At 38.8% G+C, this 19,759-nt stretch overlaps 1 protein-coding gene across 10 annotated transcripts in view; it reads left to right on the forward strand.

Annotated features, from left to right (window-relative positions):
* Positions 1–19,759, forward strand: part of LOC116966763 (RNA binding protein fox-1 homolog 2-like) — a 209,913-nt gene that overhangs the window by 104,273 nt on the left and 85,881 nt on the right. The window contains exon 1 of one of the 10 annotated variants that reach the window (XM_033013090.1): positions 16,826–16,983. The exons of the other annotated variants lie outside the window; for them this stretch is intronic. Within the exon in view, the coding sequence (XP_032868981.1) occupies positions 16,957–16,983 (27 nt within the window). The 5' untranslated portion in view covers positions 16,826–16,956. Of the gene's footprint in view, positions 1–16,825; positions 16,984–19,759 lie in introns of those variants that run through there. 10 annotated transcript variants of the gene reach the window in all.

The raw sequence follows: 19,759 nt of genomic DNA on the forward strand, positions 1-19,759 counted from the left end.
GGGGGATGAGGGGAAATGAGCCTTGCCTGCGCAATTGGGGGCTATGCGTGAGTGGTGCAATATTGCGCAGGGGGGACGGGTTGCTTTGGGGGAACGGGTGAGTGGTGGAATATTGCATTGGGGAACAGGTTGAGTTGGGGAACCAGGCCTCCCATGTGACAGGGACCCAATGGGTCCCACTTAGTCTAATAGAAACTTAAGAGATTGGACAGGCTAGATGCAGGAAAAATGTTCCCGATGTTGGGGGGGGGGGGGTTCAGAGCCAGGGGTCAAAGTTTAAGTTTAGGCCATTTGGGACTGAGATGAGGAAAAACATTTTCACCCAGAGAGTTGTGAATCTGTGGAATTCTCTGCCACAGAAGGCAGTGGGGGCCAATTCACTGGATGTTTTTAAGAGAGCATCAGATTTAGCTCTTAGGGCTAAAGGAATCAAGGGATATGGGGAAAAAGCAGGAATGGGGAACTGATATTAGATGATCAGCCATGATCATATTGAATGGTGGTGCTGGCTCGAAGGGCGGAATGGCCTACTCCTGCACCTATTTTTCTATGTTTCTATGGTTTACCCTTCCATGAAGACTGCAAAGTAGTCATTCAGAACTTCAAACTCAGGCTGACATTTTGGGGTCCAAATCCTCTTTCCTCTTCATGTAGTAGTTGATGTATTTAGATACTTACCATCAAATCTAGCTTGATAATATAAACATTATCAGGTCTTTCTCACTGTTGACCAAACTGATTCAAAAATCACTTTCAAATGCAATAATTTTAGCTGCAAGCTGTCACTTTAATCACATTCTGCACTTTGTATCTTTTCCCTTTGTTCTACCTATTGTACTTGAGTTTGGCTTGATTGCATCTTTGTATAGTATTATCTAATTTAATTGGATAGAATGTAAAACAAAGCTTTTTGCTGTACCTTGATATACATGACAATAATAAACTTAAACCATTTCTCCTGTCTCTGCCATGGATACGTACAACTCTGATTCTAACTTTGTTTAACTGCCACTTTTCTCCCTTACCCTCTCAAAGCGCAACACCTCATACTTGTCTGGATTAAACTCCATGAACTGTTTCTCTGCCCATATTTCCAACTGATCTATAACCTGCTGCATCATTTGACAAATTTCCTCACTATCTACAACTCTGCCAATTTTTGTGTCGCCTGTAAACTTAATAATAAGTTCATTGTTGTCCAAATCATATATTACAAACAACAGAGACCCTTGCGTTCCTCCCCGTGGTACACCACAGGTCACGGCTGTTCAGTCATAATAATACACTTTCACCACTCTCCTCTGTGACCAAGCCAATTTTGAATACTATCTACAAAATCCCAGTGAATCCCATGTGCCTTAATCTTTTGGATCAGTCTGCAATGCGGGACCGTATTGAATGCTTCGCTAAAGTCCCCTTAGACAGCATCCACGGCCTTACCCTTGCCAGTCATCTTTGTCACCTCAAAAAAAAATCAATCAAGTTTGTAAGTCAGGACGTTCCCTGCACAGTCATACTGACTATTCCTATTAAGTCCATGCTTTTCCAGATGTGAATAAATTCTTTCCCTAAGAATTCCCATAATTTCCCTCCACACTGATGCAAGGATCGCTAGCATATAATTTCCTGGTTTGTCCCTATTGTCCTTATTAAACAAAGGAATAGCATTGGCTATTCTCTGGTCATCTGGGGTTTCACTTATGGTTAGAGAGAATACAAAGATCACTATCAAAGCCCCAGTAATCTCTCTTGCCTCTCACAATAACCTGGGATAGATCCCATCAGGGATCTGGGGACATCCTCCTTAATGTTCTTCAACATCACCACCAGCTTGACATCAACATGCCCTACAACATCACGATACTTCTCCATATCACCCACGTCCTCCTCCTTGTAAATACAGATGTGAAGTACTTTTAGTGTCTTGCCCTTTTCTTCTGTCTCCAGGCATAAATTTACCCATTTATCTTTGAGTGGTCCTACCTTCTCCTTAGCTACCACCTTGTATTTTAATATGTGTATTAAATACCTTGGCATTCTCCTCAATACAACCTGCCATGGAAATTTCATGACCCCTCTTAGAACTGTTGACTCTATTTAAATTATTTTCTGCTTCCTTTACATTCTTTAAATTTTAGCTTCCTAAACCTCATATGCTTCCTTTACTCTCTAAAATTACAATATCTCCTGCTGTCGGAGGTTCCTAAACCTTGCCATCCATGTTTGCCTTTCACAAAGGAATATGTTGGTCCTGAGTTTAACCAGAATTCAAACGAATTCCACACTCACAGAAGCTACAGCCAAGAAAACATAGCAAAGCCTACTTCCTCTGTAGACTGAATACATTTGTCATTTTACAGTGACTCTTATCAACTTCTACAGATGCACCATAGAAAGCATCTGGTCACAATGCATCGCAGCTTGGTATGGCAACAACCCTGCCTAAGAAGTTGCAGAGCGGTGTGGATGTAACCCAGTCTATCACATAGACCCAGTTTCCCCACATCGACTATCTTCACTTCACGCTGCCTTGGGAAAGCAGACAACACAATTTTCACCCTGGGTCATTCCTTATTCTCCCCTCTCCCAATGAACAGAAGATACCAAAGGTTAAAAGCACATACCGGCAAATTCAGGAACAGCTTCTTCCCCATTGTTATCAGATTACTGAACGTTTTCCCATAAGCTAGAGTGCAGTCCCGATCCTCCAAAGTCCAGGCTTTGAACTTTATCTTTGTAACTGTAATGCTATAATGATGTAACACTATATTCTGCATTCTAGTATTTTTCTCTTTACATTACCTGTTGTACTTATGAATGGCTTAATTGTACTTGTGTATAGTATGATTTGATTTTACTAGATAGACACAACCAACAGCTTTTCACTGTATCTTAGTACACAAGACAATAATAACCAATACAACTATCTGAAAATTTAGGCAGTTGTGATCACTCTTCCCAAACTGATCTCCCACTGAAACTCTGATCACCTTGCTAGGCTCATTATCCATACCAGTTCTAGTCTGGTCCCTTCCCTACTTAAACTATGGACCTCTAAGACTTGTCTGTCTTCTTCCTCGTGTCTGGCCATCTTCTATATCACGTCTTTCTGGTTGGTCAGTGACGGTTGACAGAATTGGCTACTTCAGTCAGTAACTGTGGTACAGATTCTGTCGTCAGCATTGCCCGGGATGCGCCACGTGGAGGCTTCTGCTTGCATCCCAGACTTGGCTGTTACAATATATTCATTCTTGCCTGGTCACCAACGCTAACCCCACATCGTCATTCTTCTCTAAACTTGAGGTCATCCAAAGCTCTAATGCCCAGAACCTAACTTGCAACTTTTCCCTTTTAAAAAATGCTTAACTCACTAAATAATGCATCTGGTGTTTAAAATAATTTCCCCTGTTCCATAAAGGACAAATAGGTTCTCTTGAACAGGGTCCTATTAATCACCCAAGCAACGTTGCACTTGCCCTAGCTTAGTGTTTCAGTTATAATTAAATAAAAGCCTGAGGAAGTGAGCAATGTTATTTGTGCAGGTACATGTTTTATTTCACTGTAGTACTCGTGTATTTTAGATAATGTAGTTATGCATTCATCTAGCTGCATGTGGTCAAAGTGATGCCAGTAACTAGGACAATTTCACAAGTGTTATCACACTTTAAAGTTGTGTCGCACAGTGAATTTTGCCATTGCGTTGACTATAAGGCTAAGTAGAATTGTTTCGGCATGAACCTATTGACATGTGTTGCAGTTTAACTACACTGCGCAACAAAATCACCAGTTGCTCCTGTATCTTTGGAACAAAGGCCTTACTGTTAGTTAAATAATTTCATGAGATGTAAAGAACACATTATATCGCATACTCACAAAACCTGATGGCTAAAAATTCTAAGTTTTGGACCAAAATATTTACTACAGCAAAGTGCTCATCTTGATTCAATCATCTTTTTAAAATTGTGTGTAACATGAACTTCAACTCTGGACGCTTTTTAACTGTGCAACTTAAAGCAGAGATATTTTTCCCTACATGGTCATTGTTAGCTTGCTGTGCTTCTAACACTTGTTGGACAGGAAATTTCAATGCTAAATGAGATATATTAAACAGATGCTGCATAGTTTAATATTAAAATGCCGTGAAGAATTTGTTTACATGAAAGATGATCTAAAGCTGTGTTTAGGGGGAAAATGGTAATTCAAATGAGAGAAAACCAGCCGTAAACCTTCAGTTGTGTAATCCGCTAGTAAGAGAGAGATCTGATAAGTTCTTGATAGCCATCCAATAACTAATAAAGGATTATCTAGTTGTGAGGATGAGAGTGGGTCGGAGACTCAATTGCGCATTCCACAGTCTAATATCACTCCCAGTCTAGACATGTACATGAAGAATTAACCTCTTGGGGTGGTGTCTGGAGACTGCCAATAACTCAGAAGTAGTCCCCAAAATCAGGAGAGTGCAAAAATATACCACTATATGTTTATGTTTTCAATGTTGATTTATCCAATGAAGTTTACTTCTACTTGAACAAATTTTACTTGGCGTGGAGAGCAGTATAGTTCGTTAACCTAATCCTTGGATAATATTGGTAATTGTCGTGATTTAATTATCTTTATCGTAGTTAACAGCTTTGCTTAATTGGTCACATTCTTTTGTCCAAGTTTAAAATCGAGATAGGTTCAAGATCCATTTAAGAACATATCCCTGACCTAATACTAAGGCTTCACTGATCTTTCCAGTTTAAAAAACATCTCATTGTTTCTTGAAAAGGGACTTCTTAATATGTTTTTTTTTCCAATTGAAAATAGCAGGACCATGCTGTGTACAAAATGGCTGCCAGATTTGCCAATGTAATAAATGGCTGCACTTGAATTAAATGTGATATGCCTCGAGTGGTTATATGATGATGGTTATATAAATAAATCCTATCTTACCACTTTTGGCTTCAGTTTAATTTACTATTTGTGTTGTTTTAGCGACACTTTATTGTGAATCAAAAAGAAGAAATCAAAAGAAAGGTTTTCTAAAAATTGAACAATTCTGCTGATTGTAAACTGTTCGTTTAGGTAGTTTGTTATCTCCAACTTTTACTTGAGTTACACTAGATATATGTGCAGCAAAACAAAAACATTTTTTGACATGCCAGATTTCAATTTTTCTACAAGAAAATCTGCAATTTTCATTTAAATTCTGCAAGTTTACTGTTTAATATGTAATGTATCCACTAATTGTATTCTCACATATCTATGGTATAAACTAAACGTTTAAGAAGGTACTTCTAGTTATTTGATATATCCTATGTAGACATCGGAGTATCGGATATACAAATGAAAAAGTGAGGTATACAAATCAAGCCCAGTTTAGGTGCCATTCAGTTGTGCATTATGTTCTTGAAGTATGTGCATTTATATCTCTATCTTTCTGTAGCTTTTGTTACGATTGACCACACTGTCATCCTCCAATTTTCTCCCTGTTGTCTAGCTCAGTTATGACTGCTGGTAATTAATTCCAATCTTACATAATTCATAGCCAGAGCATCCCTAGTGCATTCAACATTGAACTATTTCTCTGGAGATTCTCAAGAATTCTGGGGCATACACTCAAACTCTGTATCTGTTCACATAGCCAGTTGCTTCTGTAAACATTTAGATTACCTGGCCTCGCCCTGTCAGAGAAGTTTTCTTTGTCCTGTCAACCGCTCCCCCACCCTCTCTGCAACTTTAAACAAGCTTGTTTTCTTACTTTCCTGGTTCTTCTCTTTAACTGGCGCTGCCTGCCCTGCTGAGTGCTTCCACCATTCTCTGTTTTTATTCTTTATTAGCACTCCTGCTACTTTATTCCACCTCTATATTCTACTGGAGCCTGAAAACTGTAACGCCCAGGTTCAGGAACAGCTTCTTCCCTACAGCCATCAGGCTATTAAACACTACAACCTCAAATAAGCTCTGAACTACAATTGACTAGATTATTATTACTATTATTGTTGCACTACTATTGTTTGTTTTTTGTGTGTTCGTATGTGTGTGTATATATATATAATACACACACACACGCACACACGTATATATGTGTATGTGTGTATATATATATATATATATGTGTGTGTGTGTGTGTGTGTTCTGAATTATAGAATGTGTGATGGTAAAATTATTTCTAGACTAACAGAATATTACTTCATTTATGATATATTTAACTTCATTATTGCGCAGATTATAACCTGGAGAGCTAAGAACTAATTATTCAGTACTGTTGCTGTAGACATGCCTTCCTTTATTTCACTGGTGACTCACTACTTGTGTAAGTGCTAACAGCTTTAAGATGACCAAGGAGCACAATAGTATTCATAAAATCGTTGAAAATGAAATTGATTCTATTTATGATTTTTGTGCTCACTTGTTCTTCTGAGGTGTGCGCGTATTTTAGGAGCAAATAGGTATGATGAAAGAGTGATATAGGTTATGTACAAACCCTGTGGATTCTGCGTTGAAATGAGTTGTCTTAGCCGATTGCTTTATGAGTCTGCCAAATTCTTCAGGGGGTTTGAATTTGTGGACCCTCGAGCTGCGTTGTCTTTTCAATAAGATTATGGCTGATCTGATCTTTTCATTTTCCTGCCCAATCCCCATAAGCCTCGACTCCTCAAGTTCTAAAATCTCATCTATCTCCGCTTTATCATTCTCCAGAACACACGGAGGGGCGGGGAGGGGGATCCAGTGTGTGAAATGTGTAGGTTGTAGATGGATGCAAATGGGTGATGGGGTCTGGAGGGATGGTATGAATAGCAGAATAAAAATGGGAGGGCTGGAAGCATATCGAAATGAGGGAGGGGGAGCCTTTCCCAGTGCCAGGGTGAGGATCAATGCAAACCAGAGGTCTGATCTCATAAACCAATATCTTGTGCAGTAACTTTTTATGTGGCACCTTCTCAAAATTGGAATGGGGGGGGAAAAAACAATCTCAAGTATAAAGGTTGGAACACAAGATGCTCCACCAATCACAGATACCTCAAGACTGACTTCTCAGATCCCAAGATAAATTCTTAGTATAATCTCCAATGGGGGAAAATGGCAATATTCAAGACCAACTTTCTGGATTGTACAGATTTGCTCATTTTGTCTGTGGCATTGGAAAGAAGAATACTACTGATTGTCCTTGAGTGCCTTTTGAGTTCAACATAACTTGCGATTTGAGTGCACATCATTGGTGTCGAATTCATTTAACCATAGGTTTAGTCTTTGTCAATCAATAAGAAACTGCTTTAAGTGTAACCTTGATGTTTAGATTTTTTCAGCACAGCAAAGGTTAACAAAACATCTTGTTTACTGACCTACACAAGATGGAATCTAGTTTAAATACTCAGTTACACATTTTCCATGAACAGTGAAAGAATTACTTGTTCATATATCCACAAATTGTATAGTTGTTGAATGGACTACATTGATTGCATGATCAAAATGATTCTGTACATTTAGTTAGTGGTAACATGTGGCATAAACTATATGTGGATTTACTAATACATTCTGATCATTTGGGGTATCCTTGTATTTCACAGATAAACGACAATTAAAGTGCCTTTGGCTGTGCCATTCAATAAGACTTAATGATTGATGTAAACGCTACTACTAAATATTTGAATGTCATGGAAAGTCAGTCACAACATGGAAATGCACCCTTTGGCCCACCAGGTCATCTAGTGCACGCATACACTAATCTTATACTCATCCTATTTTATACTATTCCCATTCCCATCAATGCCCCCTCAGATTTGCCACTCACCTGCACACTGAGGGCAATTTACAGTGGCCAATTAACCTACCAATTCCCACAACTTTGTAATGTAGGAGCAAATCCACACTGTCATTGAGAGAATGTGGAAACTCCATACTGGAGAGCAGAATCAAACCTGGGTCACGGGAGCTGCGAGGTAACAGCTCCATGAGCTGAACTCAAGTTCAAGTTCAAGGTCATATGCATGAGATTTTATCATGCGCCACCCAAAGTATCAAGGAAATAATACAATATTGTGAAAATTGCTTTGGTGATCGCGGTTGTGATATGGGAGCGGCTTCATTATGATATCATGTAGATACTATATTGTTGGTTACCATAACCCCAACCCCCTCCACACAGATCCCAAAACAGTTTTGGTGTGGATAACAGAGAAGAGAATTAGTGGGTTCCTGTCCATTTTCTAGTGAATCTGCACATTTAACTGACAGTTACAGCCTCCTGCAGTCAGGTTGAAGCTGATGCAAAATATGATTGTACAAGGGCAGTATTAGAGGATGAGCTGGGAATATACCGAAATATGTAATTATCCTCAATTGTAGGAGGAAAAAGTATGGGAGATTCCTTTGCTATTTTTAACTTCTTTGCATTTTCTTTTGCTTGAATCTAGAAATTTAAATGGGCAGCTGTCTTGTCTTGTCTTGTCAATACCTTGTCTTGAATCTTCCTTTCTCCAAAAGGTTAATCTGCAGGAGTCTGGGACAACTAACTCTGCAATTGATGCAACATGCAAACTTCCAGAATGATCTGTCAATGCTTAATTTTTAGCCATGCCTATAATGATGGACACTTGGTCAAATTATCTAGAGATTCATACACCTATGCTTCAAGAAGCTGCGTCATAGCAACATTTGAGGAAAACATTTAATCAGACAGTACACATGATCTGCATAGTATGAACTGTAGTGGTTTGACAAACCCAGTTAGATATCAACAGTAAATAACAAATGATTCTGCTTGAAGGCTTTTTTCTCTTCCCACATATGCTGTCTGGTTGTCTGAGTGTTTCCAACACTATCAATTTTTACTGTAAATATCAGCAATCCCAACTCATCAATCAGAAATAGCACTTTTCTGTGCTCAAACTGCTACATTCTACTATAGTTGAATAGGAATGTCAGGATCTAATTTTAATATTTTCACAATGTTAGAATTCATTGGAATTGTAGCTATATGTTTTGGAAGTATTAACTGTTGTCATGAACTTAGCAAACCTACTTTAATGAATCGTCTCACTTTTTTGTTTGAGTTAACAACATTTTGAATGCCATTGTTCCTTTCCCATCTAATGATAATGCCCTAAGTTCAAATCCAGGTTACTTTCCCCATTAGTGTGTGCAGCTATTTATGTGTGAAATTTTTAATTTAAAACATGGAGGAATTTAGGGTTTAATATCTAAGGTTCAAAATAACTTTCATAGTTGGTCTGAAAGTGATAAAAGACAATTTTAAACAATAAAATAAACATAAAGCTACAAATGTATTTTTTCAAGGATTACCTGAGCATACTAACATATTCCCAGACAGTCATTTTAGAGAGAGATAGTTAACTGTTTGATTTGTGTACATGGTGCATTTCTGATCTCTGGTGTTAAATAATTTGTTGATTTAAAAAAATCCCCTGAATGATATTGTGATAATTGATGTAGTTGAATTAAACGATAGGGACAGGAGCGGGCGAGGTGGTTCAGTGAAATCATGACTGAGATCAATTCTAATTCATCCGCTTGGCATCATGTCCCTTAATTAAGGAATGTGTTGCAGGGGTTAAATTGTTGGATTTATTGTCCAAAGATCTGGATTAGCAAACCGGAGATACGAGTTCAACTCCTAACACAAAATGGGGAACTTGAATCTAATTAATTATGTTCCTTTTTAAAAAAGACTAGTTTTATGACGATGGGACAGCTGAATTCATGAATTCATCTAATTTCAGCTTGTGATATGCTTTCCAAACTAGGCATAGATCAATAGCAATGTGATTTACTCTTTTAATTGAGATAGCATAACTGTTTTTAAAAAAAAGTGATGCGTTAAAACGAAAGGAAGAATAAAACCATGCAGAAATCCAGCATTGACCAAGACATCTGTTTGGACATAGCAAAGTCACTGCTGGGACAGTTGACCTTGTAAGATCCTCCTGACAAATGTCCGGGGACTGAAGTCTAAATTGGGAGAGCTGTCCCACAATCTAGTTGAACAAATGTCTAACACAGTTGTTCCCTTGAAAACATTCCTTAGGTTAACATTCTAAACTCCTCCTTCACAGTTGCTGGGCATGTCCCATCCCACCAGCAGGGTAGATAAGAAGAGACCCGACGTCTTTGATGCTGACTGACTAATTCAGAATTCTTATGGAATGTAGTCATACATTGGAAAGGACATCGCAGATGGTTAAGGTGCAGAATGTATTTCAGATGAGGAACTTCAACGTCCATTATCAAGAGCAGTTCAGCAGAACTACCCTACACCTAGGCAACTAAGTTATGAAAGTTCAGAGCAAAGAAAAGAGGGAAAGGTCTGCTTAAACTGATCATCACCCATTACAGAGCCATCTGTCCATCATAATAGTGTGGGAGCAATCCTTGATACAAAAAAGCCGGACCTGACCAAGGACATCCTGCTTCTGTCATGTAGCACTACTGATCATGGTAAATGAGTACTTCAGAATAGATCCAGCAGCTCCAAATCAGCCAACCATGAGATATTGTGAGCTGTCAGTAGCAGCACAATTGTATTCAACTGCAATCTATAATATTTGTGATCTGCTACATCCGCCATGAATATGCATAAGGAGTGTAAAAAAGCATGCTGCAGCACCGCCAACTGTATATATTTTTAAAAAGCTGTCAACTCTTTAATACTTCAAATTCATAAGAACTGCATGCTAAACAAAAACAGTGATAGATAGACCCAAGTAATTCCACAATCAAATGACCAGATTAAAAGTCTACAAGCCACTCAAGTTGTGTAAAGTTGGGGCATAGCTAAATTTGTGGTGAGGAAAAGGTTCCACTATCATTCGATTCAGTCATAGAATCATACAGTGTGAAAACAGGCCCTTCAGTCCAACTTGCCCATGCTGACCAAGATGCCCCATCTACTCAAGAGTGCAACCTCTGAGTACAGAGTGGCACAGCTAGTAGAGCACAGGCCCAGCAACCTGGGTTCAATCTGATTTCCAGTACTTCTGGTAACCGCATGGATATCCTCCTACATCCTGAAGATAGGGGATAGTAGCTTAATTGGCCACTGATAAATTCCCTTGAATGGTAGAATCTAGGGAGAGTTACATTGAATATGGGGAACATAAAGTTAATTTAAGAGAAAAATACTATAAATGCGTGTTTGGATGGTTGATAATGATTTTGTGGGCTGGCAGACGTGTTTCCCTGATGCTGGGTCCATAACACGCCTCGCTTTATACTATTAAGGACAAAACAGCTCACTTGATTGTCATCCTATCCACCACCAAGAACATGTAATTCTTCCACCATTGGCAAACAATGAATGCATTGTATACATCTATAAAGTGCCATGTAGACAATTGCTTGGTGGCTTTGATGGCACCTCTCAAATTTGACATTGCTCATTAAGAAGGACAAGGAAGAAGGCATGTAGGAAAATGTTCTCCAACTTCCTCTCTGAGCGGCACATCATCCTGAATTGAAAATATATCACCATTCGTTTTTTACAGTCTCAGTTCTGAAACAGTTTAATCAATGATGCTTAGGCTGTTCCTTCACCCCAACAGGACAACAGCAGTTCCAGGATGCAGCATGTTATTAGGTTCTCAAGGGCTGTTAGAGATAGACAACAAACGTAGGCTTACCAGTGATGTTCTGTTTTCAGTAAATGAAGGAGGGAATGCTCGGCTATCAAAAATCCATTCTTACATTAAAAATAATTAGTTGAAATAGCATATATCTTATTTGTTGCAATGGCCAGAAGATGGCCCCATAAACTGGGATGGGAAGACATTTTACTCTTATGGTTATGATTCTTTAGAATTCTCTGCTTTGGAGACCAGTGGGTGCTTGGCCATTGATCTCAGGCATGTCTATAATCATTGTGGATTTATACACTGAAGGGGTTAAAGCTTATGAGAATAAGATATAAAGTAGATTTAAGGAGGTAAATCCGCATAATCTGATTGAAAGATGGAGCAGGTTTACTAATTGTCTTACGATATGATACAACTTTATTCATCCCCGGAGGGAAATTGGTCTGCCAACAGTCACAATGCACAACAAGGTACACGAAAACTTGAAATTAAAATTAAATTAAAAGTGCGGAAAAAAAGAAAGAAAAAGACAAGCTGCCGTGTCTTAACGGGAACGAACGAACGAACAAACAAATGCAGAGTTATCCCCTGGGCAGAGGATTCTAAAACTAGACTGCCCTCCCTCCCCTTTCCAAATTTCTATCTTGAGTGACCTGGTTTTGATTATTTTTCTTTGTTGTCCTAGACTCAAAACTAATGGACAGAGTTTTTATTTATTAAGTGTTAGTATTTCAGGGAATATAATATTAATGTAATATCTGATCAGAATCTAACCCCTAAAGTAGGTATGTTGCAAAACGTACCTGAAGGTCGCCGAAAATCTGTCCCAGCCCGTGTGCGCGATTTTGGCGCCGTTTAGAGGGGGGCGGGTTTAAAACGCGATTTTCCTTAGGCTGTTCAAATCGAGGTTTTTCAGCCTAGTTAATTATTAACGAAAAATCGCTGGAAGATTCCCTCGCTTGAGCTATTATTAGTTTTAAGGGCTTTATTTAATTGTTATAGTAGGTTAAAAATGATCCTCTAAACCCGCGACCGCCGACAACGGGCCGGATCTCATACAGAGGAAAACGGAAGGTAGGCTGTTTATTTTTACGTTAAAAAGGGCTTCTTAAGATCCCTTTATACAAAGTTTAATGTTGCGAGTAGCTAATTTGTGGCCCATTATATCCCGCAGTATTTTTCTGGGCATTTGAGGGCACAAATCTACCGCAATGTGAACGTTCTAAACCAGCGCGTTCCACAGGATCCCACTGGAAAGCTGATTTAAATGGACATTAATTTACAGCAATTGAACACTAAATTCCTTCCATTTGGCCTATAAATTAATGTAAATGAGATTTTAAAATCATGTTTTATTGTGAATTATTTGTAAATATTATTTGGACACTTAGGCTATTTAAAAATGTTAATCATTTATTAAGAAATGGATAGATGTTTAGATCCAGTAATTGAAGTTTGGAATTAGCTACAATTGGGTAACTAACTAATTATATGCTTTATTTTCAGGTCATCCAAGTAAGATTATTTTATATTTGTTTCAGAATGCTTCAATCTATGATAACTGAAAATTTCATTCAGTTCTCTTAATTTTTAAGAAAGTTATGGGCTTTTGACTGTCCACGATAACAGCTTTTTTGTTATGTCCATAGAAAATCAATAGGGAACAAGATGCTAATTTCCGAGTATGAAAATGGCCATAACTTTTTAAATACTTGAGATATGAAAGTGAATTAGGTGTCAAATTAAACTTATTTTATGCTTTATCTGATGGGATAAATTGCAGACTTGATTTTTAAAATCTCAAAATTTTGTAACATTGCTACCTAAAGCTCTGGTAACATTCTGATGAATCTTATACACACTTAAAAGATCATTGCATTCAAGGTGTGATGCCCAGAACTAGGCAGACTATCAGTGATATGATTGAACCAGGGAATATATAACTGTAGAAAAAGTAACTCAAGTTTATTTTCTAGCCTTTTATATTTAGTGATTAGCCTTTCTGATTTTTTTCTTATTCCATATTATTATACTTGTAATGCATGGACTCTGAAATCTCTTTGGAATTCCACTGTGTCTTGTTTTTCACTAAACGAAGAGGAATTTATTGATGCAAAATGAATAACTTGCCTGCATTGAAATGCCTCTGCCAGAGTCTTGGCCTCTTCACTGGATCTGTTTATTCCTGTCATTTTATGCTGCCATCTACAACATTTATAATACCTTAAGATTTTGTGTCATTGCTGACTTGCTCATGCTGCACTTCAGTAAATTATGTAATCAATAAATATAGTTTATTGATATGGGTCCTTGTCGGGCATCTTAATTTTCAAAGTCTATTCCATACCCACTTAACAAACTCCATGTTTCAAGACCTAACCAATCTCCTAACCTGCACAGTTGTTTGCCCTCATTCATAAACTAACATTCTTATGAAAAACTTTATGGATAGACTTTAGGAATCCATACAGACTATGTCCATTGATTATCTCTGGCTATTTGACTGTTTTTGGGGGTTTTTTTTCCGAGTGGTGGCGCCATTGAGTGTGGCTGCCTCGCCTGCAGCTGTCTGTCCTCTCATCCTTTTTGTTATTTTTAGTTTGTTTTAAAGTTTGTTTTTGGAGGTCTTTGGTCTTTTTTATGTGGGAGGAGGGGGAAACCGTTTATCTTAGTCACTTCTTGGTCGAGGATGCGTCTATCCTCCGAGCCGCATCTTCGCCCCCTCATCGCGGCCGGAGTCCGGCCAGAGCTTCGGCTTCAGCAGCGGCACAGCACGGGATTCCATCGCGGAGCGCGCGATGCCTTGCTGGGAATCGCCGTGTTGGAGCTCCGGAGTGCTGTGACTGCAGACTTCAACACCATGGAGCTGTGGTTTGTGGAGCTTCCAGCCACGGGCGGCGGGAGCTTCCAGCCACTGGCGGTGCTGACTTTTCTAGCCGCTGGAGGCACTGACTTTAACATCGCGGAGCCTGGGATCTCTCGCCGAGGTCACTAGCGTTGAATCACAGTTTAAGGATAAGGGGGAAATCTTTTAGGACCGAGATGAGGAAAACATTTTTCACACAGAGAGTGGTGAATCTCTGGAATTCTCTGCCACAGAAGGTAGTTGAGGCCAGTTCGTTGGCTATATTTAAGAGGGAGTTAGATGTGGCCCTTGTGGCTAAAAGGATCAGGGGGTATGGAGAGAAGGCTGGCACAGGATACTGAGTTGGATGATCAGCCATGATCATATTGAATGGCGGTGCAGGCTCGAAGGGCCGAATGGCCTACTCCTGCACCTATTTTCTATGTTTATATCTCTGCCCAGCTCGGACTGTGGACTTCAGGAGCCGCGGTCTCCGGTAGGAAGCGGCTGATTCGGGGGCTGCTGAGAGTGTTCTTCCGTTCGAGGGCCTGAAAACATCGGGCCGGCGTAGCGGTGACTGCGAAGGCCTCAATAGGCCCCGACCACGGGTGAACAGAGGAAGAGACTGAACTTTGGTGCCTTCCCTCACAATGGGAAATGCTGATTCTGCCGTGGGGGAGGTGTTTTTTATGTTTTATGTTAAATTCTAAAGTGTGGTGTTTATCTTATTTGTGTGCTGCATGTTAACTCAAATTTCACTGCACCATTTAGTGTATGTGACAATAAATGTCCTTTGTTTTGCTTTAAAAAAAATCAGTTTTATTTGATGTAACCTCTTGATTTCCATTAACTCAAATGCTTAATCATTTTTTTTTCCTTATGGGTTCTAAAAACCTCCCATGCCAAATGTTGGTCCAAAATAACACGTGCTCACTGTCAATTATGTCTCTGTTCCAATGAAGCAATTAAAAGGTTTTGTATTTAAAGTCAAGTCAAGTCAAGTTTATTCGTCACATACACATACGAGATGTGCAGTGAAATGAAAAGTGGCAATGCTCGTGGACTTTGTGCAAAAAGACAAACAAACAAACAACCAAACAAACTATAAACACAATCATAAACACACACATATTCTTTTACATATTAAATATTGTGGGCGGAAGGAAAAACGTTCAGTAAAGTTAGTCCCTGGTGAGATAGGAGTTTACAGTCCGGCTGGCCTCTGGGAAGAAACTCCTTCTCAACCTCTCCGTTCTCACAGCATGGCAACCGAGGCGTTTGCCTGACTAAAGGTACTAAATTAATGAAATATTATTTGTATTCCTTCGCTTCCTGGATGCTGTCTCACCCGCTGAGTTTCTCCAGATTTTTTTAATCTACCTTGTCTTCAATGCAGAATCACCTGTGGAAGCAACAGTGGTTAAATGAGTGCCTTGCACTTTCTCGCCTTGCCTCTTGGTGAGGTGTTACTGGGGGCTGGGATCTCGGAATTCACATGCTAATGAGTATAAGCATCAGGAAGAGAAAGTTGCAAAACCTGCTTCTCTATTTTGCAGATTCAGAAGTGATTAATCAATGGGTCATAAATGTAGAACATGTGCAAAGTAAATGTGTTCTTTGTCTTATGAGCAATCAGACATAAACTACCCTGGGCATCAGCTGTCCCTCCCCCCATCTTCTCCCTGCAACCCCCCACCATATGGATGTGAGAATATTATACTATTTTCCTTTACAGGCACTTCAATGCAATTGGGAGTTTAGATATTGGATCTAAGAATCAGTATCTTTTTTAACCATTTAAAGCCGTCCATTGTATGTAAGTGGGCATCAATGAGGTGCTTTGGAGAGCTGCTCTTTGTCTGAGTACTTTTTAATGAATTGCATTTGGAAATGGTTTGTGATTTCGCCTCAGTATATTGGTCCACTGAATTGTTTGCCATCAAGCCTTTAAAAAGTAAATGGAAGATACCATTTAGGTGTCGAAAAAAGGCAAAGTAATCAGATATTCATATTTGTGGGGAGATTTTCAGTGAACAGCTTTGTCATATGCCTTTGAAGTACTTCAGGTTGTTATAAACCTTTTAACATTTTTGAGAACGGAAAAACAGTGCTCCTAAATGAAGAAAGGAAATGTATTTTTTTCCATAAGGTTGGTAAGAAGTTAAATCTTAACATATCTGGGCTTGGCATAATAAGCGGCTGCGTGGAGAAATGTCGTCTTAATTCACCTCAGGGAGTGCTGGGAGAGTGCAGACATTGGGCTGGCTTTCCTGCTTTTTCTTTCTGTGAGGATCAGGTATCAGGTTCGGAGACTGGGGGTGGGGGGTGGTGGGGGTGTGGAATGGTTGGTGGGGGTGTGGCTAGTTGTGATTAATAGCCCATGGCATGCAAGGCGGAGCCCGCACGAGCCATCTGGCCAAGATCTGGGAGTTGCTGTGGGGAAGATAACAGGAGAGGAAAGAGAGGGGCCAATCTGTGCAATCTGTGTCTCAAAGTCAAGCTAAATCAGAAATTGCTCACATTTGATTTGCTTGGTTTATGGAGAGAAAGACGATGGTTTCACAGGTATACCTCAGTATTTTTAGCTGTTGTCTCTAAATGTTTGCGGAAAGTGTGAGTTCAACCATGTGCCTGTGCCGTGCAGTTTTATTTGTACAGAATGAATCATTGCTTCTATTGTCTGCCGAGCTCTCTGCTTTCTGTTGGTTATCAGGGAGACTGCTTGCATTACTTGTGTTTTCCATATTCACGGGCATAAAGACTTGTAAAATGCATCAGAAAATCAAATTGCTTAAAAAAATATATATAAACCAGTTCCTGTGACCATGTCACTGAAAACTGAATTCAGTTGAATTAACTAAATTGACCGGTGAAGTAAAAATGTACAGATGTTCTTGTCCTGTGTAAAAAAAAAAGGAGGTTTGGACGTCTATTTATTTAAAGAACCCTTTCTCCTTGCTGTATACTGCAGTAATCGAGACAAAGCACAGGATATTTAACCCTATGCGTGCTGAACTTGCTTCTCATTTTAGTACGTGTATGCTATTTTGTGCTTTTCCAGCAGTTCTGTTAAATAGAGATGTAGGGAGCCATAATCAACCAAAAACAGCTTTTCAGTCTGAATCATTTTCACTGACCTACAATCAAATAATTTTAAGATTGGTGGCAGCTCCCATCTTCACATCCATATTTTAGGGTTATAAATTATTGTGGTCATTGTGGTGACTGAAACATGTGTACGGTTGTGTTGGTTCGGTAATTTATTTGATTTTCTTTTTAACTTAATTTACCTATCTAATAACTGGATTTAAATTTGAGCAAGTGGGTGTAGGCCTTCTCCTGATCTTTAGCAAACAAAAGGAATCAGCTATGGAATTAAATATATTAAATATATATATATATATAAATAGGAGATAATTATGCATGATATTTTAGACTAAAGCTATTAACATCTTTCAACACAGATTTAATTTTGCATAGTTTCATTATTTTTGGCGAATGCTGCATGTGGGTGGTTTTCTTGTACTTCTGCGGAGAATACCACACACCTAATGTTATTATATCAATTACACAAAGAAGCAGCAATGGCTTTTGCAGTCTGGGGAATGTGGTTTAGAACATATTTTGTACGGTGATATAGAAAGTGCCTGCAGATTGTAGGTACTTAATGGAAGCAAGCAGAATTTGCGACAGAATTGTGCTGTCTCTGCAAACAGTACCTCTGCCTCGAGTTATGTAGTAATTTTTGCACTCTATATGAAAGAAAGGGGTGATAATTTGAGGTAGTTGGCTTTCTGATGAATATTTTTGAAATGAATGTCATCCACTTTGATCGCCTTCATTCCAATGCTCCTATTCTATTTTATGTAATTTCTAATTCCTATCTCACCGGTAATATTCTACTGATAGTTTGAATTGACGAAAGCACTAACTGAATTTCAACTGACACAAGATGACGCTTAATTTAGACCTTAAAGCACTGAGTTTCCTTAAAAAGATTTGTGTAAACTATGAAACCTCTGTAAATATAGAAACTGCATTTAATTGCATCTATATCATTATATACCCACTTTGGAATTTCCAAATATCGGCCTTAAGAATGATAGGGAAAGCAAAAGAAATTGCTACAGTTTTCACTCCTGATCATTTTCAGCATTCCATGCTGGAAATGTATGTGTACTTCAATTGAGTAAGGCACTTGTGTCTCTCTGCAGTTAAACAGCCTGCGGATGTCTTTCTGGGTTCACACAGGAAAGATGGATACTTAGAAATGTTAAAGATTGTTGATACATGAGAAGTTAAACCATTGCAAAATATTACCTTTCCAAACAAGAGCAAACTAGAAGGAAGATTGCTTATAAGGGATACATTTCATTGTTATTGAAGCAGCATTTTTGTGAATTCAGAACAAACATTTTTTGATTTATTTTTGCACTTATAAGTCTGAACAATTCTTGCCTCATGGTATGCTCGATGACCAAAATATGCTTATATTTAAATAATTTGTTAATTTAAGAACTTTTTTAAATTATGTAATTGGAAATTAATGATTAAGGATGATTGGCTTGGTTGCTGCAGGTTATCTACGTGAGATTTGGCATAATTAGTCAGATGAAAACATTCTTTGGATGTTGCATGGTCAATAGATGCTTCTGTGCTTTTGTCTAATTTACAAATACATTGAATGAAGGATCAACAAATATAATACATGTCGATAGTTGAATATTTGTTGGGCAGTCAATTCAATTCAAATTCACATTGTCCTCTAGCATTTCCTAGTGAGTTGCTCAATACAGGAATAGTCAGTCACCAAGTGTTACTGAGGTGGCAAAAATATTACCCCAGAAGACTAATTCTGCGGCATTATAGATCTTATAGTGCTTTAAGTAAAAGGAAAAACAAAATGTTGCAACTATCGGATCAGGCAGTATCTACAGAACATAGCATATGAACATAAGATAGACACAAAAAGCTGGGGTAACTCAGCGGGTCACCCAGCATCTCTGGCGCGAATGAATAGGTGAGTCCCTTCTTCTCGACCTGAAATGTCACCTCTCCTTTGCTCCACATATGCTGTCTGACCCGCTGAGTTACTCCAGCTTTTTGTGTCTATCTTCGATTTAAACCAGCATCTGCAGCCCCTTCCTACTCATTATGAACATAATATATAGCAAGGTTAGGATACTTGTGCCTGTCCCACATTCATTATGGCTGATATTTTATCACAGTGCCACTTTACCACACCAACCATATATCCCATGATTCTCTTCGTGTTTAAAATACAGTTGATCTTTGAATATACTCTGTACTCTTGGGTATTGAATTCCAAAGATCCATCGCA

The sequence above is a fragment of the Amblyraja radiata genome, chromosome 38, assembly GCF_010909765.2.
Source record: "Amblyraja radiata isolate CabotCenter1 chromosome 38, sAmbRad1.1.pri, whole genome shotgun sequence".
Lineage (NCBI taxonomy): Eukaryota > Metazoa > Chordata > Chondrichthyes > Rajiformes > Rajidae > Amblyraja > Amblyraja radiata.